Source organism: Chinchilla lanigera, unplaced genomic scaffold (assembly GCF_000276665.1).
Source record: "Chinchilla lanigera isolate Chin_1 unplaced genomic scaffold, ChiLan1.0 scaffold00008, whole genome shotgun sequence".
Classification (NCBI taxonomy): domain Eukaryota; kingdom Metazoa; phylum Chordata; class Mammalia; order Rodentia; family Chinchillidae; genus Chinchilla; species Chinchilla lanigera.
Window position 1 is genome coordinate 29,907,116 of NW_004955409.1, and position 27,085 is coordinate 29,934,200.

The 27,085-nt window shown below is 33.9% G+C and overlaps 1 protein-coding gene and 1 pseudogene across 1 annotated transcript in view; both read right to left on the minus strand.

The window, feature by feature from the left end:
• Window positions 1-959: 959 nt before the first annotated feature.
• The window catches only part of G2e3 (G2/M-phase specific E3 ubiquitin protein ligase), a 57,257-nt gene continuing 31,131 nt past the window's right edge, over window positions 960-27,085 (minus strand). The window contains exons 7-15 of the mRNA XM_013510386.1: window positions 26,632-26,738; window positions 25,742-25,858; window positions 22,908-23,032; window positions 22,684-22,813; window positions 15,695-15,999; window positions 13,817-13,998; window positions 10,730-10,902; window positions 2,197-2,387; window positions 960-1,289 (exon numbers count right to left, since the gene is read on the minus strand). Coding sequence (XP_013365840.1) covers window positions 1,033-1,289; window positions 2,197-2,387; window positions 10,730-10,902; window positions 13,817-13,998; window positions 15,695-15,999; window positions 22,684-22,813; window positions 22,908-23,032; window positions 25,742-25,858; window positions 26,632-26,738 — 1,587 coding nt within the window. The 3' untranslated portion in view covers window positions 960-1,032. The remainder of the gene's footprint in view (window positions 1,290-2,196; window positions 2,388-10,729; window positions 10,903-13,816; window positions 13,999-15,694; window positions 16,000-22,683; window positions 22,814-22,907; window positions 23,033-25,741; window positions 25,859-26,631; window positions 26,739-27,085) is intronic.
• LOC102016570 lies at window positions 20,846-21,897 on the minus strand (annotated as a pseudogene).

Consider the following 27,085-nt stretch of genomic DNA (forward strand, 5'->3'; position numbering starts at 1 on the left):
GAAGTGTTTTTAAGCCTATGGGATGTCCATTCCAGAATAACTGCAATTCTAGTTTCTATTTAATACTTCCATTTAGGCACAATATAACTGCAGATGGATCATTTATATACAAATCAGTAATCTAAAAAAACTTAGCAATGAATTAGTGCCATTCTAGAAAAGCATACATATACTGCATACCCCTAGAATATGTACCTTCATGAAAAAAAAAATTTTTTTTTTTGGTTTATCAGGATAGGATCTTACCATGTAGTTCAGGCTGGCCCTGAACTCACTATGTAGGCCAGACTAGCTTTGAACTCTGGCAATCCTCCTGCCTAAGCCTCCTGAGTGAGAGTGCTGGGATTACAGGCGTGTGCCACCATGCCTGGCTAGCTTTTCTATTTAATGTTTTAAAATAAAGAAAAATTTGAAAATTGCATAAAACTAAAAAAAAATTATGGCGTCCTATAGGCAATTTTAATTTATAAAAATAATATTTTCATGTTTGCCATGCTTCTATGCCTCCTTAAATCTGTACAATCATTCTCAAAGTATATTGAAGTTTATGAAGCATGTATATTAAGAAAACAGAAAAATATCACCAATACTGACTAGAAGGCCTTAACAAAATTTTTTTTGTTTAAATGGCCAAAACATTCTTTTATGTACATATCATAAGTTTTAATGGGCCAAGAGGATGACAAATTTGTTCAAAAGTGATGATTAAGCTGGGCGTGGCTATAATCCCAGCACTTGGGAGGCTGAGGCAGGAGGATTGTTGTGAGTCCAAGGCCAGCCTGAACTACATAGCCAGACCTTGTCTCAAAAAGACAAAAAAAAAAAGGGGCTGGGGATTTAGCTCAGCGGCAAAGCGCCTGCCTGGCAAGCACAAGGTCGTGAGTTCGGTTCCCGGTACCAGAGAAAAACCAAAAAAAAAAAAAAAAAAAGACAAAAAAAAAAAAAGAAAGTGATGGTTAATAGATTTCTGAAACAAAGGAAAATTATCAAAAGCAGCTTTTAAAGAAGCTTTTCTTTCTTTAAAGAAGTATTTTAATGTCCATTGTAGTGAGAACGTTTTTCCTTTTCTAGTCTTAAAGTGTTTCTTATGGCAAAGTCCATATTTTCCTGAAATTTTTTATATGTACTGGTGATAGGGAGAGCTAAACAGTTATTACATTTGTTTCCAATGGGAAAATCCATATGCAGACATTCAATCGAAGGAGCAGGTTTGAATCCAGTAGGCGGAATGGAATTGCAACCAGTTGCAAAAATAAGAATGTCTTCCATTGTTGTTGCAGATTTCCCATCTGAAAAGTTAGACAATGAAAGTGAAAAAACAATAAAAAACAAAAACCAAAAGATAAGAACAAAGCCATATTACATAATGATCATCACTACCTCTTTCCTCAACTAAGCTGGAATACTGAAGGGCACAGATTCCCACTTACATCTTGGGCAAACTAAATCACTAAGTCAGGTATAGTAATACGTAAACAGTACACTCATGAAGTGAATTTCAATGTAGAATGACTCAAAATCATTTTGTCCAACCATTCACTATATATGTTACCACTTCCAGAGCATTACCAATTAATTTATAAGCTTTACAAATGAAAGGAACAAACTGGTGAAAAAACAGCTAAATTAAAAGTTCTTTCATACTATTAAATGGAACGATTTTACATTGCTAATGCTCAATGACAAATATCACCAGCATAGTCCTCAAGAGTACATAAAGAATAATTCAGTCTAACTTCAAACTGAAAAAGATGATCTAAATGATGAGTTTAAAAACTACTACATACTCTTGCCAAGGTGAACTGGTGCACACCATAATTCTAGCTATTCAGGAGGCTGAGGCAGGAGGATTCCAAGTTTGAAGCCAGCCTGACAATTAAGTGAAATTATCCCAAAATAAGAAGGGCTGGATATAGCTCAGCTCTCCTTGAGTTAAGTCCCAAATACTATAAAAGAAAAAAACACTTCTGTGGGGTTGTTGCAATCATCTGTACATTTCAGGTTTTCTATGAAAAATGTCCTTTAACTCAAATTATGTAGAGGAAAACAAACTGCAAAATATAGATTTATTCTGTAACCTTTCATCACTTCCAATTCAGTCATGTAAACTTGTTTTGAAGCAAAACTCTGCAAGAAATAAATATTCTGAAAACAAAAACTCTGAGACAATTAAATAAAAATACAATATCCACATACCCTCAACATTCTGTAGGTAACTGTTCCAAAACCCCAATGCTGGCACATTAGGTAACGTGTGTACAGTAAAAAGGTCTTTAAGGATTTTTGCAGAAAGAGAATCAGGTTTGTGACAGAGGATGTTACAAAATGCTTCTGGGTACATCTGAATTTTCTCCAATACACCAAGTGTTTTCAGACCCTGCTTAAAACTTGAGAAGAAAAATAATGAGCCCATATTCATACATGTGTTTGGTATTACATGATTAGGGAATTAACATCTGCATCTAACTTACCTGGTATTTCTCAAATAGCTTACCATATGTATTCAGATATGAAAAAAAAGGAAAAAGAAAAAATGGACATACTAAATATACTCTCAAATACATAAACAAATACATTATTATATAAACTGAATATATGACTCCCATTTGGATTTATAATTTTCCAATTAAGTTAACAATATCTTCTTAAGAGAAGTAGCAAACATGTGAAGTATTTTAAACCTCAAAGCTATTACAGAAATGAAGCTTCTGAGAAAGCCAGGCACGATGCTGTACACCTGTAATCCCATCACTCTGGGAGGGTGAGGCTAAGGAAGAGTTCTAGCCTAGCCTGGGCAATTCAGTGATACTTTGTCTAAAAACAAAACAAAACAAAACAAAACAAAACAAAACAAAACAAACTATCCTCTAAGTTTAAAAATAGGGCTGGGGATGGGGGATGTAGCTGAACAAAAAGGTCCTGGGTTCTATCTCACAAAAAAAGTTTCTTAGAAATTACAAAGAAAAAGAATGACAAACCTGAACCACATAAAAATTTGAAATGTATGCACTGCTAAAAATAAATTAATTGTGAAAACATTTAAATATACATGACAGAAAATGCATTTCATATATAAAAACTATAAACAATTTTTCTAAAAGATCAATTTTCCACTCTGGGAGGCTGAGGCAGGAGGACTGTGGATACTAAGTGGCAGCCGTGCTCTAGCAACTTATAGACTTAAGTGAGGCCCTGTTTCAAAATGAAACATTTTCCAAAGCAACAGGGATATAGTTCAGTGCAAAGACTCTGGGTTCAAAAGGAAATCATGAGCAAAAAATATGAATAAACCACAGGAGAAATACAAATAAATATTTATTTACTTTTATGAGTACATAAATTAGTTATATAGATAGTGGGTTTTATTTTGGCACATGTGTATATGGATGTAAAATACTTTCATAAGTAAATGAGTATTTTTTAACAAACTTTCTAACTAATAAGCAAAGAACAAAAGTAACATTTTTGCCTGTAAGTCTGACTTTCTAGATTCCCTACCATTTACACATAATCTGCATACACTGATTTATCTCCCCTTTCTGTTGACTTTCTCTCATGAGGAGTTAAATGTGCTGGTATAGTCTGAATGTTTTTCACCCCTCTCAAGATTCATGCTGAAATTAAATCTCCAATACGATAGTACTGGGAGCCTTTCAAGCAATCAAATCATCTTACTACCAAAATCTGAACCATTAATAACAGTTGATTGACCCATTATCCATATAATTTGCATAGGTTAATTTAAAAGCCATAGGAAATTTTCCTTTTACTATTTACCAAGTCCTATGAATTTCCTTTTCTGAAATCTCTTTTATCTGCTCATTTTCTCCATTATGTCCCTGCTACAATCCTATTATAAATAATTTATAATGGAATTGTGTGCCAGGTGTGTAAATCTCCAAGTCCATTTTTAGTAGTGTAGTCACAGAAAGTGCCGGAGGTAAAATTCAACATCGTCATTTATCCTGAAGTAAGATGAACAGTGGCTCCCCTACCCTATTCCCTAGACCTTGTGAATGTGACTTTTTATTTGATAGAGGGTTTTTTTAGTTCATTAGTGCTAAGGATTTTGAGACATGCTCCTATTAGATTATTAGAGCCAACTCCAAATCCAATGACAAGTGTCTTTGTAAGAGACATACAGAGAGTCACACAAAGAGCAAAAGGGCATGTGATGTAGCCAGAGATGTAAATTACAAAACCACAGGTCAATTAATGCTTGGAGCCATCAGGAGCTAGAAAAGGCAAAGATAACTTCTCTCTTTAAATATACACAAAAAGTGAAGCCCTATGGACAAGGTGATATGGGGTGTGTGGTCTCCAAACTGGTGAGAATAAATTTTTGATTGATCAATTTCGTTATCTTTGAGACAGGATCTCACTATGTAGTTCAGGCTGGACTTGAACCCCAGGCTAGCCTGGAACTCACAGTGATCCTCCTGCCTCCCGAGTGCTGGCATTACAGGTGTGGGCCAAAAGGACTAGCTATTTTTTTTTTAAACAAAGTCGAGAGTGCTGGAATGGGTTAGATTTTCCTGTTGGAGCAAGCTCAAACTGTGCCAGACTATTTTGATAATCTGCCAGAGTATTATTTGGCAAATTTCTGTTGTTTTAAACTAGTCAGTTTGTCATAATTTTTGTACAGTAGCTATGGGAAACTACCCATGAAACAAAGTCCAGCTCCCTAAAATGGCTTCCACAGCCCTCCACAGCATAACATTTGCACTGCTTTCTAGCATTTAACTTTCACTTTCTATGTTATTTTTAAAAGATATTTCATTCAAAGTTAAGTTGGCCTTTAAAAAATTTACTTATTTGTTTACAGTAGTACTAGGGATGGAACTCAGGGCCTTTACACTGCACTATATCTTCAGCCCTTTTATTTATTTTTTATTTCGAGACAACAGTCTCAAAAAGTTGCTAATGTGACCAAGGGGGTTCCAATGTAATGATCCTCATGTTTCAGCCTTCCAGAGTGCTGGGATTACAGGGATGTGCCACCACAGTGTTTTAAAAATTTACTTTTAATTATGAAATATTTAAAACATATAAAACTCAGAAAATAAAGGAAAACCAAACTTTTTCATGTTTGCTCAAAATTTGTTAAGAAATATCTTCCATTTACCAGGTTAAATCCTACGTACTCATCATTTTCCTGTCTCCCTCTCCCCAAAAATTAGTACCAGAAATTGTTATCTAAGAATCGTCCTGGAACCTCTCTACAGTCTGCACTTCATTTTACTTCCCTATATATGTACCCCTAGACAGTAGCTAGTTTTTTTGGGAACTTTCTATAGATGATTTCACACTGTGTACTTATTTTACTGTAACTTGCTTTTTTCAGAGTAATTTTCACTTACAGTAACTGCTACTATATCAGAAAGCCTATTACTTTATTGTGAACAATTGCATTGCCTGTTTAAAATGTTTTATTCCTTGCTGATTTCTGCAGTTATTTTGATTTCTAAGTTCCAATTCACCTCCTTTAATAGATACAATAATTCTCAGTCACTCCTCCTTCAGTATTTTAATAGGCATTTTGAAATCAATACTGAATCAATATATTTTCTTTCTGAAGAATAAAAAGATAACACTTATAATTCCAATAGCTCTCATTCTTATCCTACTTCAAAATTATTTCTCCTTGTTTTATAATTCCCCTTGTTAGGCAATTAATTTTTTGCACTTAGTGTTTAGTCTTGTTTACCAACTTCTTTACTATTCCTCATCACTTCCAAATCTCCCCGTTAGAAATCTTATCTCTTATCTTGTTGACCTCTTTCTATAAGAATTTTCTGTACTGTTTTATGTAGACAGAGCCTACAAATGGTAATGATTTTAGTTCTAATTGTTAATAATGTTTACTTGTTCATTTAGTCTTGGTGCTCTGCTATGACCTCCAACATATATATGATTAAGGGAATGGGCCAATTCTGTGTTTCCTAAACTTGTGATAGCCTTCAGTACAGTGCCTATAATATTTCACCATTACATATAGTATCTGCCCAATGAGAAGATCTCTATCAATTGGAGTACCTAAATTTTCCAAGATTGAAATTATGCATTCCATTCTTTAAAAGTTAGCTTAAATTTATGTATGTTTAAATGCAGCAAATTTTGGGGGGGGGTCTCTGGTTATATGTTAATCATATGGTTTTTCTCCTTTAATCTATCAGTGGGGTATGTTACAGTGAGATCTAATGTTGCTATGAACTTGCTTTCTGCTATAAATACTCCTCAGAAGTGATGCTTTTATTCATTGCTCTTCTGGGTCTTCAATTCATTATTTGTAGGCTTAAACTATTAACCTCTCAGATCTCTGTTTTAAATATCTTAATTTTGCCATACATTCAGCAATTTCTTCTTATTCTGTTGACTTTGCTTTATAGAGTGTGTGTACTTGGGTGCAGATTCCAGACTGTGTAATATTCCTAAAGAATTTATTCTTTTGACAAAATTATTAGAGTCTTTTAAGATTAGGCCTTTCAGCCATTTACATTTATCTATTTAGAGTTCTGGACAGTCTGACTTTTGTTTTTAGCCTTAAATTATGCTTTTCTACTTAACGTGTTTTTCTTGGCTTGTATTCATCTTTTTCTGTCCACAAGAGATTTTTAAATAGGTTTTCTTGACTCCCCCACTTCATGCTCTCAACTAGTTTGGAAAGTACATATTCTATTCTTGCTATTTTAGTTTTTCTAAAAAGATTTATACTTCATTTAATAAAGCTTAAAGCTAATTAATGCTTTCCTACACCTATTCAATACAGGTTTCTTAGATCAGGTAAAGTCTAACTTTACCTTCTATATTATAGGCCTCTTTCTCTACCTTAATTACTTTCATTTCCTCTACATACAATGTGAAACACATCAAATAATGTTTTACTTTTCCTTCAACCATCAAACACAATTTGAAGGTGGCAAATTCTCTTAATAATAATATCTACATTTTTACCTCTTCAGTCTGTTGTGTCATTCTTTGGATCCTGATATCCCTAGCTAATGTCTATCTCTCTCCAACTTTCAAAATCTTATGTTCATTTTATATGTAAAATCCAGAGCTTTTAAAAACTGTACTTAGCAGGAAGAATAGAGATATAGAGTGTCTATAATATATTATCAGAACCTGAGATCTATGATAATTTTTTAACCTAGAGATACTATTTGATTCATTTCATATTTCGTATTTTTTCCATGAAAAATCTTTTCACTAACTCTAAAAATACTTTGTCTCATTCGGTTTGTTCTGTTATTTAAATCTTTAATGTGCTTTACCTTCCAATTCTTGCTTTCTTGCAAGGTTTTAAGTTTTGTCCTTGTTGTAAATGGGAACTTCACTTTTGTGAGGACTGCTCTCTCGTCAGCATTCTCACTAGGAAGCTTGAGCTGTAGAAATTTCCCTATACCACTGCTATGTATTTGCTTATTTGTGGCACTCTATGGGTATCACTGACTTCCAAGACCAATTAATTTGTTAACATTTCTGCCTCAGATTGATGTCCATAAAGAAACCCCAAAACGAGTTTGGGACAAGTGGAAGCTTTTGATTTTTTTCACGTGACAGCGAGGGTATTTTAGCATTTGGTCTTCTTGTTATGTCTGACACTTGTAGGCCTATTTTCTTATACGCTCCCTATATATCTTGCTAATTTTAAAAAATCTACATAAAAGAAGGGATTAATCTTCAACTTTTTCTTCTTTGCCCTTCATCTGATCTTCCTTAACCCCTAATTTAATCTTCAGGTTTTAATTTAAACACCCTTGTATGGGGAAGGCTTTCCCAACCCTTAGATGACTTTGATCTATATAAACCAAAACAAAACGAATCACAAGCAAATGACAATAATCCACTCTCTTAGGCAATGAGAAAAACCCATTTGTAGAGGAACTACAGTATTTGGAGAAAAAACATTATGTACATCTGCCTCCTATGAGATGCTTTTTTTTTTTTTGATTTTGTGAGACAAGGTCTATGTATTACAGCCTGGCCTTGAACTTACTATGTAGTCTGGCTGGCCTCAAACTCATGGTGATCCCTCTGCCTCTGCCTTCCAAGTGCTGGGATTTATAGGCATTTGTCACCACATCCAGCAAGAGATGCACTTTGAGTAAAATTATATTAATTCTATCTGAATTTAGTATTTCATATATAAATCCTAATTATAAATAGTAATCCTATTCATAGAAAATCTGGGTACACTTAAAAGGGTTATATAGCTGTTTTTAAAATTATAATATTGAAAGTATATTGGAAGTCATATCCTTTGTAACTATTTAAGAGTATGATGTTCTTAATATACTTCAGAAGAATGATAGGGAACATCCCAAATGTCCTTTAACAGGAAACTGGTTGAAAAAAATAGCAATGTATACAAAACAGAGAAATTCTGAAAGAAACAAAGAATGTCTATTTACTACCAAGGTGACCTCTAGAAAATGTTGTCAAATGGAAAAAAAAAAAAAAGAGTAGAAAAAAGGGTGGTTATCTAATAAAAGTACTCAGCACACACACACACACACACACACACACACACACACCTCTGTCATTAAAAAGAATAATTATGAAATGAGAAACAATTTTTTAAAAAAGCCAAAATGATTACCTCATAAGGGGATGGAAGGTGGATGTGATAAGCACAAAAGGTGTACTTCTTTGAATACACTGTTTCACAGAGCTAGCTATTTTCTATAGATGCTTTTTTTTTTTTTTATTTTAGAAATAAAAGGAGGAAAATACTAACAGACAGACAACATTTTACAAAACAGCAAAGGATCAGTACAGACATTACAGAGTTACAAACAGAGTGGTAGGGAATTAACAATGCTTGTTGTATTACATATTGATATCTTCAACGTAGTTTCTCATGAAAACAGATATAGACGTACAAAGCTGATCAACCAAGGCCTCATTGACAGCTTCTTTCAGCAAGGAAACACAAGACAATAGAACAGCCATGTTAACTATCCTGCATATACATACATACAAACTTTCTCCTTCTTTCCCTTCTCTTTTCCCATATCCCAGTAACCCTTTACCTTTGAGTGCTTTCCTATCAATTCACAATGGCTATCATATCGCCTAGTTTAAATTAACTCTTTCAGGCTTTACACTAGAGAAACAATGCGGTGCTTGCACATGTATGTTTGATTTATTTCACTTATGAGTATGGTCTCTAGTTGTGACCACATACCTATAAAAGCCTCGAGTTTATCTTTTGCATTACATTTTTTTTTTTTTTTGGTTTTTCTCTGGTACCGGGAACCGAACTCACGACCTTGCACTTGCCAGGCAGGCGCTTTGCTGCTGAGCTAAATCCCCAGCCCCCAGAGCTAGCTATTTTCAATATGTTTTTACTATATATTTGACTTTGGAAGCATGCAAATACTTCATATAATCTTTAAGTAATATTTTAATAAAATCTTTAAAAATAAAACAGCCAAAATTAAAATGGAAATGTATATCCAGTTTATAGTAACACTGCCAAGATTAACTATTCCAAGTGACTTAACAGCCCACTAACGTGATATATAACTCTACAAAACAGAAAAATAATTTTAATTTATTTTCAATAATTATACGTTATTTGTAGAAATGTTTGGGCTATTACTCTGAGACTACTGTTTATGAAATGTGTAATAAATCAAGTGAAAAATGACTTTGCAGCCTAATTCACCTGTGTTTTTAAGAAATGGGAGTTTCAATATGGCTTAAAGAAAAAGTTTAGTAAAAATCATAGAGTAGTAAATTTGAATTAGAAATCAACACAAATTCATGAAGTATTTTACTTCAGAAAACTAGTCTAAAGCAAAACAGAATCCTATATTTTCCAGTTTTGATCTACTGAAAAGACCTAGACAATTAAAGCCTTATATCCAGAGAACTGAAAAAAAGGTAATGTAATGAGGTTTGTTTACTTAATAAGACAATATAAACCTTAGTAAGGATAATAATTATAATGGTTTTAAACATATCAACTATATTTAAAGTCTATGGGTTAATCTTAATATGAGTGCTGGGGATCGAATACAGAACCTTATGTCTGATGGGCAAATGCCTTACTGCTAAGCTACATCCCCAGCTCAGATACTGAAATTGTTAAAGAAATGAATCCATCACTTCTGAGATGATTTTGTATGTGGTGTTAAGATTAAGATTGGACACAGGCTGATAACAGTTTTAGGTGGTGAACACACAGGCTACTTTCATAGATATTTTCTATTACTTTTTAAAAAATAAAGGCGTTTGAAGAGATATGTAAGTTGTCAAAGTTCTTTTAAAAATTATTGGAATTAAAAAGTGTGAAGACCACTCAATAAATTAAAGAAGGGCAAAAATCAGATCTACTGTGTTAATCAAAGAATAGTTATGACCTCTCTTACCCAGCAGATGACAGGTGCTCAATAAATACTTATTAAATGAATAAGTAGAGATGGAATAGTTAGCCCATATGTTTTAGAGTTTTTAAAATAACTTTTTATTTAGAAACATGATTATAAATTGAAGTAATGATCATTTTTTCTACTAAGCATCACACATTAATAGAATTCTGTATAGAATGACTGGAGCAGTGATCATTCTTAAGAGGTTAATTTTCAAGTGTTATTTATAAATAAGATTTAAATTTTCCTGAAACACATTTACATTTATTACTAAATGTATCTCACAATATAAGATAATTAACTACTTTAAACGTATCATTTGAGAGTTTAACATATAAACAAATGCTTACCTTTCAAAGGGTGCTTGGACTCTCTTAATTACATGATAGACAAGTATGTCTTCTACTAACATGTATTTATCAGTTAATGCTGTTATATGTCTTAGACATCCACTAAGTTCTAGGTAGTTATAGCATTCATTTATTACTGAGTTTAAGTCATCCATGTTTGTTGCAGTTTTTATCTATAACAAAGGAGAAAATACACCCACTTTACTCATTTATCTGTGAATGATATTTATATTTCAAATGACACAGTACTTTATACTCAATTTCTGAGTACATCAGGGTGGATTGAAAGTATACTAGGAAGAATTTTCTGGAATAAATGCCTGACCATCTAGTTCAACAAATACTGTATACTTCTGTCTTCAACATACTTAAAATATAGTATCACTTTAGTATAGGAAATTGCTGGTATAAAAATAAATGATATAGAAAAGTTACATGGCACTGAGATGAGAGATGATCTAAGAAGATTTTGTGAAAGAGAAAGTAGATCAGCTAAGACTTAAAAGATGGACAGAGTTTTATCGAGAGTATTTAAAAAAAAAAAAACCAGCATAAACAAAGAAATCATTATGTGCCAGACACTTTCATATAGGTTAACTCTTTTTTTGAGACACAGGGTCTTGCTATATAGTGCAGGCTAGCTTTGAGCTCATTATGTCATCCAAGCTGCCCTTGAACTCAAGGTGATCCTCCTGCCTCTGCCTCCCAAGTACTGGGATTACATCACAAAGGCTAACTCTTAATGACACAGAAAGAGAAATATAAAAATAGGAGTCAACCAATAATCCCTTAATAGAAAAATGAATTAAAAAAATGTGTCAAACTTCCCTGCTATCCACTTTCAATAATACTAAGACAATATTGTAAGTGATTGGACAATAAGAAGGAACCCAATTTCCTAGATGAATTTATATATATCACAACTCTTTGTTTAAACTAAGGGCCAGTTCTATAAACGCATAGATAGCATTTTATCCTTTGTGAATCAGTTGGTCTGTCCCAGCTATTCAATTCTGCCAGAGTAGTGGGAAAGTGCTATGTAACAAATGGGCATGATTGTGTTCCAATAAAACCACTTACAGAAAACGCAGCTGGCCAAGGCCTAGAGATCCTGATCTTGGCAAAAGATTTTAGAGGACAATATCAGCATCGGCCTTCTTTCAGCCACGGTCTGGGTCTCTTTGTTAAAGATGCATAGTCTACACTGAACTTCCTATCTATCCTATTACCCAACTCCTTTTGAAAATTATTCTGTTTACATTTATGTTTCTTACATCATGGTTTATTCTATTTGTTTCTCCTCTATAATTCTGCTAAAATGTAAATTCTGATAAAATAGGAAAGGGGTATACAGTATTTGTTGATTAAGTGTATGAACAAATAGTGGGTAGGAAGTATTGGAGTACATAAACCATGAAAAAGAGTTAAAAGTCATAAATGCCTTTATTGAGAAAAGCAATGAGAAGCCATTGAGCATTCCTGAGGAAGAAAGCAGAATGGTCGAAATGGAACTTTTGGAAGACTCACTCTTAATACTAAAATATCCTGTTTGTCTAAGCCAAGATATAATTTGAGTTTGGTTTAGTGGGTGCACTAGAAGTATACAAAGGAAAGGTGGAGGATATGCCACTACAAACAGCCTGACATATAACTGTTAAACGAACTACGAAAGAATGAAAAAAACTCTTCCAGGATAGCCTGAAACAAGAAGTCTCTTAGAAAAAAAACACAAAAAATTGAAGGAGGGTGCTTTTGTTCAAATAGAGAGGGCCTCAAAACACAGGCCCATGAATCACTCAGGAAGGTTGTAAGACAGAAGAAGCTCTCCAAAGAATATAGGATGTGGGTTAAGACAACACTGAAAAATGCTTACGTTTCAGGGGTAAGAGGAAAAAGCATTAAAGAAAACAACAGTAATCAAAAGTAGAAGTAAAATACTAAAACACTAGAGAGGAATTCTAAGAAATTGGTGACTACATCTGTCAGAGAAAAATGAAGTATTAAAAAGAAAGGACTATAGATATGAAGATTCAGATCTCTTGTTAGAAACTATGAACAAGCCAAGTTAGGAGAGTCATGGTGGGAACAAAAGATTGATTACAAGAAGATAAGATATGAATAGAAAATGGAAAACAGAGACAATGAAGTTAAAGAACAATTTTTAGTATACAGAATAAGTTAAAGGGCCAACTTAAAGTATGACTTTAGGATGAGCAGTATTAGGCCAAATAAATAGAACTGTTGTTAGTTACAATATAGAAACTTACAATTCCATAGTGCTTACTTTGTGGTTTAGAAACTGAGGATTAACAAGTTAACATGTTTAAGCTTATAGCATTTATGTGATAGCTTATAGCATTTATGTGAACAGCTTATAGCATTTATGTGAACTGACCCTCAGACTAAAATCTCACTTGTAAGGCTATGCTTTAATCATTTAACTATACTACCTATCAATTAATGGACAGAGTATGCTTAAAAATGAGGGAAGTTAAGAAGGAATCAGCAACATGCAGGCAGTGATACTTATCCCATAGGGGATTATGATAAAGGAGTTTGTATGTGTGATATATACAGTACAGAACCCACTGTAAGTGCTCAATAAATGTTAACTACTATTATGTGGGAGCAGTAAGACTCCACACTTATTTCCGTAAGAAACAAATTAAACTTGGTTTTTCCATCTGTCATTCATACTTCCCTGTAAGAGAAAGGGCAAGTATTCTAAACGGTGAGGCAAATCCTTTCTTTCCTCAGATTCTCCTGCATGTAGGAAAGTGCATTTTCAACTGTTCTCTAACATCTAACAAGGAACCTGACTCTCATTACCTCTGGCAGGTAGATTAAACCACCCAATTCATTTTGAACCCAAATCTAACATTATTCAAATGGCTTTATCAACATTAAATCTGGCACTTTGATCTCTAGTTACCTGACTTTTACATCTATCTCTTAACTGGTTCTGAACTCTTTTGGTAAACATAAATACCATACAATAACTGATAAGTACACATAGGAATTATTCTATTCATAGTGACATACTTCTGCAATGTAGTCTACGTTTTAATAAACAGGTACATTTCTTACCCTGATTATAATCTGCGCCACGTCGAAGTCTGATATATCATCTAAAATTGGTTGGGTATTTTCTGGTCCATAAGCAAGGCAGTTAAACAGGGTTTTAGAAAAGAAACCAGGTGAAGGACCACCATGAACCAAGGAAATGGCAAGCATTTTGCCAGCTTCATAATAAAGATTCTCTTTTAGAGCTGTAAATACAGATGAAAACACATCACATATGCTTCTTTTATTACTGTAAGATATCCATCATTTTAAGTGAATACATTATAAAAAATTAAGCCAAAAATCTAAACATTAGACAAATCTAAAATAGCACTCATTAGAAGCTATTACTCCATGTATGCACCTGAGTTATCTAAAAACATTTCCTGAATATAATCAATTGTAGAAAAAAGGGAAAATATACGAGTTTTGAAAAAAATTGCAACACCTATAACCCCACAATAATCACTGTAAATCCTTTAGTGTATTTGTCTGTACATACACACACATAAGATAGCTTAATTTTTGCTTTTTTCAAGTTATATTGTAAAATTTTTCTTATACTATTCAAAATTACTCACTTATAATTAAGGAATGCATTAAGACAAATATTGTTCAAACACTGAGATGTACAACAAAGAAAAAAATCTCCCTATTACTGGATATCCACGTTGAGTGCATTTTTCAATTATCTGAGATATAATGTTACAATCAATATTTATTTACACGTTTTTGTTTATGTATGTGACTTGATTAGGATAGACTCCTTACAGTGCATTAAGGGTCAAATGATGTATTTTTAAGGTTCTTTATGTATATCATTAAATTATCTTTCTAAAAGGAACAAATTTACTCCAAACAGTATATGCTATCTTACTGTACTCTTATAGCTTTAAATATTTTAAAAGGTGTCATTCAAAATGTTTTAGTAACTATGATGGTCAAGAAGATAAAATGTAAAATGTCCTTTGTTTTTCTACTAACTACTTAAATCAGTAACATTTATAGTAATGGAAATTATAGTAAAATCTCTTCAATGATGACCTTATTAGTTATATTTTATGCATAAAAAATAACAGAAATATTGACAGGATAATTAATTTAAGTATGTAAAGCTAGCAAAGTAAATGTGTACAAACTTGAATTCAGATTTTGTGACTTAATCCACTCTTTACCAAAGTTATCCAAAGTTAACATTATTGATTATTTTAAAGGAATTTAATGTTACTGATAATTTTTAAAGGTATTTAATAAGTTGTTTGTAGTATACAGAGTAATAATACTTCAGGCAAGGTGAATAAAGTCTAGGAAACAAAGAGAAGAAAATTCCTATGTAATGAAATAAGTCCTCTCTTACATAGGTGTGCATTAAAAAATTCTTAAAAACAAATTGTGTTAAAAAAATCTATTATGTTTGAACCAAGAAACTATTTTACTACAAATCCTATGCGAAGGCCAAATTTCAAGTATATGACTACAAGAAGGACCCAAATAATTATCTGTCCCATTTGGCCACTGTATTCAAATGAAATTTGAATATAAAGTTTAAATGAAGTTAGCTTTAATTATGAAATCAGAAGGCTGTAAAATATAGATATTCTTAAACAATGTTTCACTACAAAGCCTTTCTGCTCCCCTCTCCTTCCCTCCCCTTTCTAATTTTACCAGTACTGCAGTGTGAACCCAGGACCTCACTCATGCTAGACAAAGGTTATACCATGAAGTTATCACTGATTATAACAAAACTTAGCCTTAAAAATATCTTTTCATCCCTCTTTCCTATGATCCTATCAGTAGTTCATTAAGATAAATTACATATTTATACTGCAGTGAATGAAAATTAATTCTAACCTTATTTCTATATATGCTATATTCAGCATGTGCAATAAATAAAATGATTACCTTGAGAATTTAGAGATAAGTTCTTTGATAAGGAACCTTCAAACATTGGAGAGTTCTCAAGATACTGCATTAAAAGACACAGAAATTCTTGCTTTGATCCCGGTTGCTCTCTTCCAAAATTATCTTTCTCAAGAAATACTACTTCAATTATGTATGAAGGATTGAAGTTTTGATTTCTAAATTCATCTACGGCACTGTTCCAGATATCGGCTTTCTTGATACATAATCTTTTAGATTTTTTCTTAATTTGAAATCCTAACTCTATCAATATTGTTGAAATATCTCTTCTAAACTTGCTGCCTTGCCTACAAAACATGAATTTTAACACAGATTTACTTTAAAGTATTTTATGTGAAACAATTATATAGACAACAAAAAAGAGAAAATAAAGTTGAAAAGGAAATTCTTCCCCAGCTCTTACCCGAAAGCTGAATAATGGCTGCTACTGGAACTGAAAACAGTTATTCGTTAACTTTAGGTTTTAAACTCTTGATTCCTCACCTCAATCTTCTATTAAAATCATTTACATTAAGTCATTTACATTAAGGTTGATAGATGATTATCTCAAATTTGCTCAATTCAGGGACTAAAGGTTTAAGAGTCACAAACTCAAACTCTTACTACTTCCCGACCAATGGCTAAAGAACTGGCTTAAAAGAACCTTATTTCATATTCCCTACATCCATTAAAAAAACAAATGTAATCTTTGCATATAATATATGAGAAAACTATGACTCAAAGAGATTACACAATGTATTTGAAATCATAAAACTATAATGAACAGCAGAACTAATATTATAAACAATTCACAATCTCTTAAAGGATACCTTTTGGTCTAGACCAATGAGTCTCAAAACGTGGCCCAGACCACAGCAGCAGCTACACAGCTACACAACCAGAAGCTCCATAATGACAATCAGGTGGATTTTATGGCCTAGCTCAAATCATTTCCTGCACCATTTTCCAGTTATAATTTAAGTTAATATACTCAATGACCACGGATCGTATCACTACAGCAAGTAATAATTTTTTTTCACATCCTAATACATTACAATGGCCAATTGTGGTCCAGGACTTTGCTTTTCCTTTTTTCACAGAATGCCCCTTTTGCTGGCCTACTTTGAGGAAAAATCGAAGTTATCCTCTTTTTACAGCAGGCTGACTCCCTGTTCCCACCTGTGTCAGTAGGAACAATAATGTTATTCTTCAAGAATATGACTGCATGTTAAAGCAGGAGCAAGGAATCAAACTTCCTTGGAACAACATGTTTGGAACTCTAAATATTACGATTATTTAAATATAACCGAAATTTTATAGAAAAAGTATAATAAATAATTGCAGATAAACAAATTTTTCAGTTGCATTAACAAAACTGGCATCCCCTGCCCCCAAAAAACAAGGCCCTCTTTAGGCACTTTATTAAATAAAGAGTATTGAAAAATGAACTCTCAGGAGTATTCTGAAGTACATAAAGGTGTTTCACTTCAACAGCTAAAAAGTAAGATGCCATTAATGTCATAAAAAGTGTTTTCTTCTGATGATACTCTAGCATTAAGTGCATTTTTTCAATGAATTTTTAAGTGATAAAACGTTTTTAACTTATAGTAGGTTTCTCTTTGAATTATTAGAGCTTTTTGTATCTTCTGCATACTGTCACATTGGAAGTATTGATATCATAAAGCCTGAGTAACTTTAAAATTGAGTTAGTGAGCAGTGAAATTTTAAAGACTTAAACAATTATTTTTCAAATGAGGAGTTAGAATAATATAATTAGGCCCTCACTAAATACATCTTCCTAAATTATCTTGATCATATTTAGCTGAGTCACTGTAAGCACGTTGTCACTAAGAATAACATTATGGCCACTAGTTTTCTGTGTTATAATCTTTTATCCTTGATATTTTATAAGTACACTGTAGGTACTTAAAATCCCAATTACTTTATCAGAATGAATAGAAAAGATTCATTACTGAATTACATGTATAGTTTAAACTTAAAAACATAACCCATATCATAAAGTAACTCGGAACTGATATGTTGACCAACAACATTGTTAAAAAGCCAGAAAGTTCATATAAAATGTTTTTTGCACTTTTTTATACTTTTTTACTATGTGCACTTAGTTCCAAAGAAAGAACTTTAGATTTATCAAGCTTACCGACAAAGCCTCTATCAGACTTTCGTGACTGTGGCTGATTACTAGAGATGATTTCTGAGTTGCATTTGTACTTTCAAGGGGACTTAACCAGGGAGACTGGCTTAGTAGCTACACCATATAACATCCTGACCTTAGAAGAAATGTTTCTGCCTCCCCAGGGTCTTTTTTTAGTACATGTGCAGTATATAGTGTCTACATTCCTTGTGTGAGTTGGTACATATAGATAACATCTTAATTCCTACTCCCATCCCCTTCCCTCTGCTCCCTATCCCTCCCTCCACCTCTTAATCCTCTTCCCATTAGAGCAAGAGCTATCTCCCTGCTTCCTACCTTTTACTCTGCTCTCTGTAATTTGAGTTTCTCATATAAGAAAAGCCATGCAGTATATAAGCTTATGTGTCTGATTTATTTCACTTAGTATTATGGGCTCCAGGTGCATGCATTTTCCTACAGTTGCAAATTTATCTTCTTTTTTTGACACAGTAGCACTCCACTATATGTATGTATCACATTTTCTTTATCCATTCATCTGTTATGGATATACAGGCCACATCTTAGCTACTCTGAACTGTGCTGCTATAAACGTGTATGCACCATCTTCCTTTGAGCAAATATCTAGATTATCTAGCAGCTGTGTAGAATTAATTTCTTTTTGGCTTTTTGAGGAATCTCTATATCGATTCCCATAGTGGTTGTACTGGTTTATATTCCCATCAACATGTAAAAGGTTTCCTTTCCCCTCCCAGCCTCATCAGCATTTTATTAGATTTCTTGATGATGGCCATACTTTTAGGGGGTAAGAAGGAATATGTGTTGTTTTAATTTGCATTTCTTTAATAGCCAGCAGTGTTGAGCATTTCTTCATCTATTTGTTAGCCGCCTGTACTTCTGTGAAGTGTCTATTCATTTCACTTGCCCATTTTTTTGTAGGTCTTTTATTTTGGGGGGTTCAACTTTTTGGGATTTTATATATTGTAGGTATGAGTCCTCTGTCTGAGGAATAGTTGGCAAAAAATTTTCCTTCCTGTAGGCTGTCCTTTACACTGTTGTTTCTTTCACTGTCCAAAAGCTTTTTGATTTGATATGATCCCACTTGTTAATTCCCAGTACTACTTCCTGTGCAATCAGGGTTTCATTCACAAACTCCTTGCCTATACCTATTCTAAACTTGTAAACATTTTTTCCAACTTCTTGCAGGAGCATTTTAATGCAATTATCCTCATTTGATGTTTCTAAAAGCATTTCTAAATAATGAATCAAAGTTTCATGTGGAAGGTCAGAGATAACCTACAAAAAGTGTGCCAGAGACAGTGTGTACTGCTTTGTTTATCCAGTCATTTCTGCAACAGGTATTTATTGAACCACTTTGTTTTGGTTTGTTTTTGACTCATGTTAGTTCATGTAGTTAGAACTATTTTGAGATGTGGTCATTTTTATAATCCTCACCCAAAAGATGTGGTAAAGAGTTAAGTAATTTTCCAAAGACATACACAGAAGGTGACAAGAGCCATCTATAAACCAAGTGTCTTCCAAGTTCTGTTTCTTCAGTCTTGAGCAGAAAGGCTGGGGAAAATACAAAGGCCCTCTGCTGTAGAGTAAACCCAGTATTTAAATTATGTCAGTGTTTGTATGTCACAAAAGCCAACCTTTTATCTGTCTAGTCGTATCATTTTATTTGACTTATTCCTTTTCCTTTGGACCACTGACATCCACCGCTGCTCCCTGATGCCCAAGCTAAAATGTTTCTAGTTATGAACAGTTTTTCCATACCTTACACCCTACCTGAAATTTTTCAGTAGATTATTTTACAATCTCAGCTTTGAATTTAAAAAAAAAAATCTTTCTAAATGCAAACCCACACAACCTTAGCCTGAAGCACCTCATCTACTTTAATGTCTTTTAGTTAATTAGTATCTCTGGATAAAAGACATTTCAAGTACGAACATGGAACTAACTAATAAGAATTTTAAACAAACTTATTTCCTTTTCTTTCCATTTGGCACCTCTGAACAATGTGGTTTTCATTTCAGATCTTTTATGCTTCAGGAAAATGATGTATTCATCAACATAGCTTCTTACAGACAACACAGGTAGCACTGAGCTGTGTCCCCACCCCTCACTGGTACCTTTTCTTCTCTCTCCTTGTGGTACTAGCCATGGAACCCAAAGTCTCATGAATGCTACCACTGAGCTACACTCTCAGCCCTCACTCACACTACACCAGGCTTGCACACTGAAACTGAATTTTACCCTAGAATATTTACCTCAGTCATGTTCTGTCACTATTGTGTCAAACTATCCAAACTGTTGTAATTTCTTTGCAAATGTAGGATAACGAAAGTACATGCTACATAGAGTGGCTGTGGGTGGTGAGGTAGGGTATGTTAGCTTTGTGTTAATATTGATGACTACTTCCCTCATGGCATGTTATATACAGGGATGGCCTGAGGAATAAATCTTCACCTTTGTTTAGAAACCACATATGACAAGCAAGTCATATGTTTTGAAAAATGACATCTCTTCAGTTAGTTACCTAAATAGGACCTGTACGACACACTGAGCTCATCAGTTTTGAGTGAGGCAGGTACCATGCTGGCTCTAGGACTTCCTTTGCTGCCTTCAGAGTTAATCACAGCCAGTGGCCCCAATTCAGCACATATCGGTGCCCTGCTCTTTGTGGATTCTGCTTCTGTATCAGAGATACCTAAGCAGGGAGTTACGGGGGAAGTGCCACACAAAGGGCCTAACACTTTGGGCTCACGAGCCCTTCCTTGAGCCATCCTAATGAACAACTGTCATTAGGTAGGGTGTAAGAAACTACAAGACAACTCCACATAGCAGCCAGTACGTGTTTTTAACTTCGGTCTCAGATTGTCCCCATACTATTTAGAAGACACCCTTCTTCTGTTTCCAGTGTAATATATGAATGAAACAAGGAACGGGGTGAAATATTTCAGAAGTATGAATAATCAAAAGGGCTATGTTACAAATACTTCTTGAACTTTATATTTTATGTCCTCCAAATATATAAATCCTTTAAATAACCTGTTTATTTTTTTATAGAAAGCCGTAACAGAACATGATTAGTACATAACCATGTAAGAACATTCACACTGATACAATCAACAAATTCTTCAAATTTGTACGTGAGAAATAGTCTGAGTGTTAATTATAGGAGGACTTCGACAGGCTCATTTTGAGAATAGTCCGCTTTGATAACAAACTCAAGACACAGCTTGCCAACAGAATCCTTTTAGACATAATCATTTTTATCCAACTATTTTGAAAGGTTTGTGGATTTACAGTCTCCTTCTCTTCATGGTACCTTGTCTGGGAAGACATAACAAATGTGGCCCTGTAGTATGTGTATCATATTCTGGTGTTTTGTTATTGCCAGATATTGAAAAGTAAAATAAGATACCATCCATCCGTTACACAGAATGAGGCTCCTGCTCATCCAATAAACAGAGCAGTTCCTCATTCACATTTTTGTTCCATATAGAGAGGATCAAAGAATTCTGTTGGAGTTAGTTTGCCTTAGGGAACAGCCAGTCACTGAGCACAGCCCTGACAGTATGAATATAACTCTAGCCAAACAAGCAATTTTAGCTTATGCTTTATCTGAACCTCCAACTTTGGTACACACTTCATTCCAAAGAGTGCAAACAGGGAACCAAAAAAGCCCAAACTGACAGCCATAATTGTAAGTCCTCTACATGCCAGGATGTAACTGTCCAGCACCAGCATGGAAGGGAAGTCCTTGCAGTTGGAGATACCCATGAAGTCTTCCAGATTGGCCCAATAGGTGGTGGTGGTGATGACAGTGCTGTCGATGGTAGACACCTTCCAATAGTAGGTGGGCAGTATGGAGGACACCAGTACACAGCCAGAGATGGAGACCATGAAGATGCTGATCTCCGAGGCCATGAAAGCCATGCTGCCAGCCGCAGCCACCTCGTGCTGGTGCTTGCACTCCCACTCGCAGCCGGACCCCCAAAAGTGGCATTTTAAAACTGTGATTCCTTACAGTTTGACAATATTCTACCTACCTGAAAAATGAAGTATCCAAATAACTTTCAGAAAAATTCTCTTTTACATCTTCTAAGGTTTTAAATTTGAATCTTAACATGAGAGTACTTCATCAACCTTAGCAATTAATACTATTTTTCTACTTTTTTCTTACTGGGTAAAGCAAGGCTCTAAAGGCTTTTTTGCAAAGTTACATAAACTTAAAAGTCATAACTACAACTGAACACCTGATACAGTATAAAAGTGTAATTCCAGTCATGTTCAAATATTTAAGAATGATTTTAAGAGTTATTTATTTTGCTATTTTGTGGAAATAGTTAAGAATATGGTAATATTTAATAGATATGCCTTAAAATTTTCCAAAGGGAAAAGGTGAGATTTAGATTTCTGGTATTAAGCAAACAATGGTTATAATACCACAAAAAAACCATCTTTATATTCATTTTTCAAAGTGACATGGTATGCTTGATATTTCAATTTCCTTTATTACTCTATAATCAAATGACATTTTAAAGCTACCTTGAAAATGATCTACAACAAATAAACTTTGTGACTCAGTACACAAGAGTAATTAAAACAGAATTCACATATATATTTATGTGCAATACAATCTGATAATTTATATTCTAGTCTATTCCATTTTGATTTTTTTAAAATGCTGGTTGCATTGATTTTATGATGAATAGTGAACTCTATTAACACTTATAGAGTACTTATGATCAGCTAACATCTAAGTGTACATGGCATTTTTTGTCATAATTTTCTCCAAATAGATTTTGTATCTCAAATTTAAAGCACACACCTTAGTAGATCTTTACTCTGCGCTCCAGGTGACTGTCTGGGTAACTTAGGTGATGATTCTTCCAACAAACAATCGGTAATGGCCACATTATTAGAGTTGGGTAATGAGTGTTTTTTGGCTTTTCGGAAATCTACAGATTTAAATCTCAGCGTTAGCATTACAAAAATAAAAATAAAAAACTTTATTAAAATAGAAAAATTCTATTCAGAATTATAAGCTATTACCTGAATTGTAGATAATACTTCTACATTCTGAACACTCCCAATTTTGTTCCCATGACCGTAGTGAGGAACAGGCTAAATGTGTTCCACTAGAACCACAGCACTGACAGCGCTTTATCTCCCATTTGCTGAGGACACACAGAAAAGCAGATGTTTATGTTTGACACTAAATCTAGTTCCAATCATCTGTGCTACCATAGACTTCGCCCTCTGCTACACATACAAAATCAACCCTTTTACCACAGGGAAAATAGATTACCTGCTTCAATACTTTTCTTTCTTTCTTTCTTTTTTGTCTTTTTGAGACAGGGTCTCGCTGTGCAGTTCAGGCTGTCCTTGAGCTCACTTTGTAGCCCAGGCTGGTCTCAAACTTCTCAAAAACACTCCTCCCGAGTGCTGGGATTATAAGTGTGCACAACCATGCCTGGCTTGCTTCCATACTTTTCTAAAGCAGTTTTTCTATTTAATTTATTATGTGTGTTAACTTATATTTGAAGATGGCTATGCTCACAGGGAGACTGTGTCATCGTGTCTGATGTGGAATAAGTACTCAATAAATTTCAAGGTAAAGCAATACTTTCTAAAATGAGCTTGCTCAGACACTTCAGGTATTGAGTAGAACCACAGGGTCCAGATTTCCTTCCTGGGTTATAATCATATCCTCTCTCATTTGCCTTTTCCACTGTTGTGTGACAGGCAGAAGTTTATATTCATATTTTCTGTGTGGATATGGGTATGGGTTGTGTTATGTGCTATTACTATCATTCTCTTTATATAGCGATGGAAATAGCTCCTGAGTGAATGGGTATGTGGGTAACAGGAGAGGTAGCTAAGTATTGCTCCAGCTCTGTAGGTCCTAGTTCTTACTCTTTAAAGGGAAAGTTTAACCCTTACAATTTTAATTGTTACTCCTGTTATTAAAATGAGAAAACCAAAGCAGAGTGAGATAAATTACTCGCCCAACTAAGCTCACACTGATTAAGCCTTAGAGTGAGGTTCCCAACCCAGTCTACCTGGCTTGAGACCTATGTTCCTAATTGCTACACTGTGCTGTCTTTTACCAATACTGCTTTTTCTGAGACAAGAGGGAATAAAATTAAAAAGAAAGTATCTCAGTAGCAGATATCTATGTCCCAGAAGAGCAAAAGTGATCTCAAAAAGTAACTGCCAAAAGTAAAGAGTTTTATAGGTACTGATTTGGTGGTCAGCAATACACAGGCTGTACAGATTAAGAACAACCTATAATTAGTTTAGGAAATACCAACTTTAGTGAATGTACTGCTTCTTAAAACTGTATATGCATTATCTCATACATGCCTTTCAGCAAAACCCTCCAGGGAAGTACTCCAAGAGTTGACAAAAGAATAATCAGGGTCACCAGATTAAGTAGCATGGGTAACAGTACATATTACTTGACACTTTCAACATTATCTCTGTCCTTAAAGAATTTCTGGTTTAATAACATTAAATTTAAATAATGATGATTATAAGCACAAAGGAAATCTGCAGCCCAGAGCAGAAAGAGTTGCTTAGGGTAAATTTTCTACTACTGCCCAGACCTCAGCTAATTCTTTACATATAAGTAGTAGCTGATCTAGTCAAATCACTTTCTAAGAACACGACTCCCAGTATTCTGCTCTGTACTCTAAGTTTACTATGTTAATGAAGATTATATAACAGGAACGACAACTTGCTGACATTTCCTACATCAATTTCAGCAAAACTGATCTGTTATTTTTCTATCTTACATCCTAAATGAAGACTCTCTTGATTCCTAGTGCAATATACTATACCTAAAAAATACAAGGTGACTGAATAAATGGTTATATATTGACACTACAAAAGGGTAATCAATAAATTTCAATGCCAAACTTTTTCTCACTGTTCCAAATGGCACAATGGTAGGTTAATCTAGCTAAATTATCTCCCATCGCAGTGCTGTCCAGTAGAAAATACAATGCAAATCCTGTATGCAATAAAAAAATCTTCTAATACCTCCATTTTAAAATGTACAAAGAAACAGGTAAAATTACTCTAAATATATTGTTTCCAACGTATTACCCCTTTTACAATAGGTAATCACTATAAAAATTAACAAGATATTTTAAATTCTTTTTTCTATATGATGATGCATTGATTTGTGCCCATAGACAATACAGAGGGACAACTATGAGAAGACACATAGAGAGGGAAGCATTCTGCAAACCAAGCAAGGAGAGGCTTCTGAAGAAACCAAATGTATTGTCACCTTGATCTCACATTTCTGAACCCTAAATTACAAGAAAATAAATTTATTTTGTTTAAATCACTTATTGTATGGTATTTTGTAAAAATAACCCTGTTGACCCAGGTCACTGGTGTGTTTTTCACATGTAGAGGACCCTCTCAATTTGGAAAAACCTTATCTTATAGGCTTAGTAACCACATATGGCAATGCCTACCATATAGGAAACTGTAGCCGGGCATGGTGGTGCACACCTGTAATCCTCACACTCGGGAGGCTGAGGCAGGAGGATCATTGCAAGTTCAAGACCAGCCTAGGCTACAAAGTGAGCTCAAGGACAGCCTGAACTGCATAGCGAGACCCTGTCTCAAAAAGACAAAAAGAAAAAAAAAAAAAGGAAACTATAGCTCTAGAAAACAGACTTTCATGAAAATGTATAAGAGACATACAGTACAGCTCTCGTAACTGCAAAAATTTCTTTGTACACAAATGTAAATAGAAATTCAATAAATATACTTTATCTCAAGTTAAAACTTCAAACATCCTAAAAGCAAAGCTATGCTACTTTCCTAGCTCAAGGCTTAAATAAGCACAACTCAACTTTCAGAAATACCTATCAGGGCCATTATAGTCTCGCCCTTCTTTGCAACGACATCTTCGTACATCACAATGTTCATAGGGCTCCAAAAGCTCTTGATAAGCATTTTCCTCTAATTCCCAAGATGCATCTCTATAAATGAAACAAGATATGAAACTCACTTTGATTTACGTTACATAAAAGCATTGTTAATGAATCTAAAAATAAAAACCTTTCACCTACTTAGGAGTAAGTATAAACCATCCTTTTTTGGTATGTTCTCTTTATCCAGTACATACTTAGGAACAAAAATAAAATTTTCCTTTTTAAGATACTCTTAATATAAACTCCAATATGTCATATTATCCTCCAATATGTCATTTTATCTCACAGTAAATTTTTAAATGCTAAATGAAATATTAAGCAAATTTTCTAAAACTTACATATTTCTAACATTTCACTCCTAATTTTTAATCTCAAGTTTAGTATCACTGCCTCTGGATTCTTCACCTTGAAGTATTAAGAAAATTCTTCTCATTCATTTTAAACCCATCTTGATTCCCCTAATTTATAAACACCATTTTAAAGGTGATTACAGTTGTCAATCAAAACTGAACACCACTGAGGTACTTATTAAGACAGTCTATCAGTGATGGCAAACCTTTCAGTGCTCTCAATGATACCGAACAGCCCTCTGTAGCATGCATGCCACATGTTTGCCAACACTGCTATCTAAAGCAATGAACGAGACATTTATGAAACAGTCTCTGCTTTCTGTGAACTAGAGATCTGGAAAGAAGGCTTACATTTCACCATTTGAAATGGCTAAACGTCCACTGATAACTTAATCTGGCATAAGTGATTATTTCTGTTATTAAACCCTGTAAAGTATCTTTTTTCTGGTTGAAATGCTAAATATTACTCACTTTTCAGGAATATGAATTCCCATTCTCAACATCTCTTTCTGAAAGATGTCACTATTATTGCATATTGTACACCTAAAGAAAAATACTCCTGCATTTATTGCTTGAACCTACAGTGGAAAATGGAAAATCTATTGTTAAAAACTCAAGTCTATCATCAAGTTATGAATTATATAACTAACAGAACATGTGCTTTTTTTACTTTATATGTTATGAAAACATTTTCTAACATCCATGGTTCTCAAATCTTATAAACCAACTTACTCCACTAACATCTGGAAAGCTTTTTATCCCATGGTTAAAAAAAAAAATCTAATGATTAGACAACTATCCCCTGTATTAGGTATGATAATACCTAATACCTCAACCTCTGATACCTAAAGTACTTTTAGTTTCTAAATTTATCTTCCATACTATGTTATTTTCCATACTATGAGAAAAGCGTGAAAATTGGCAG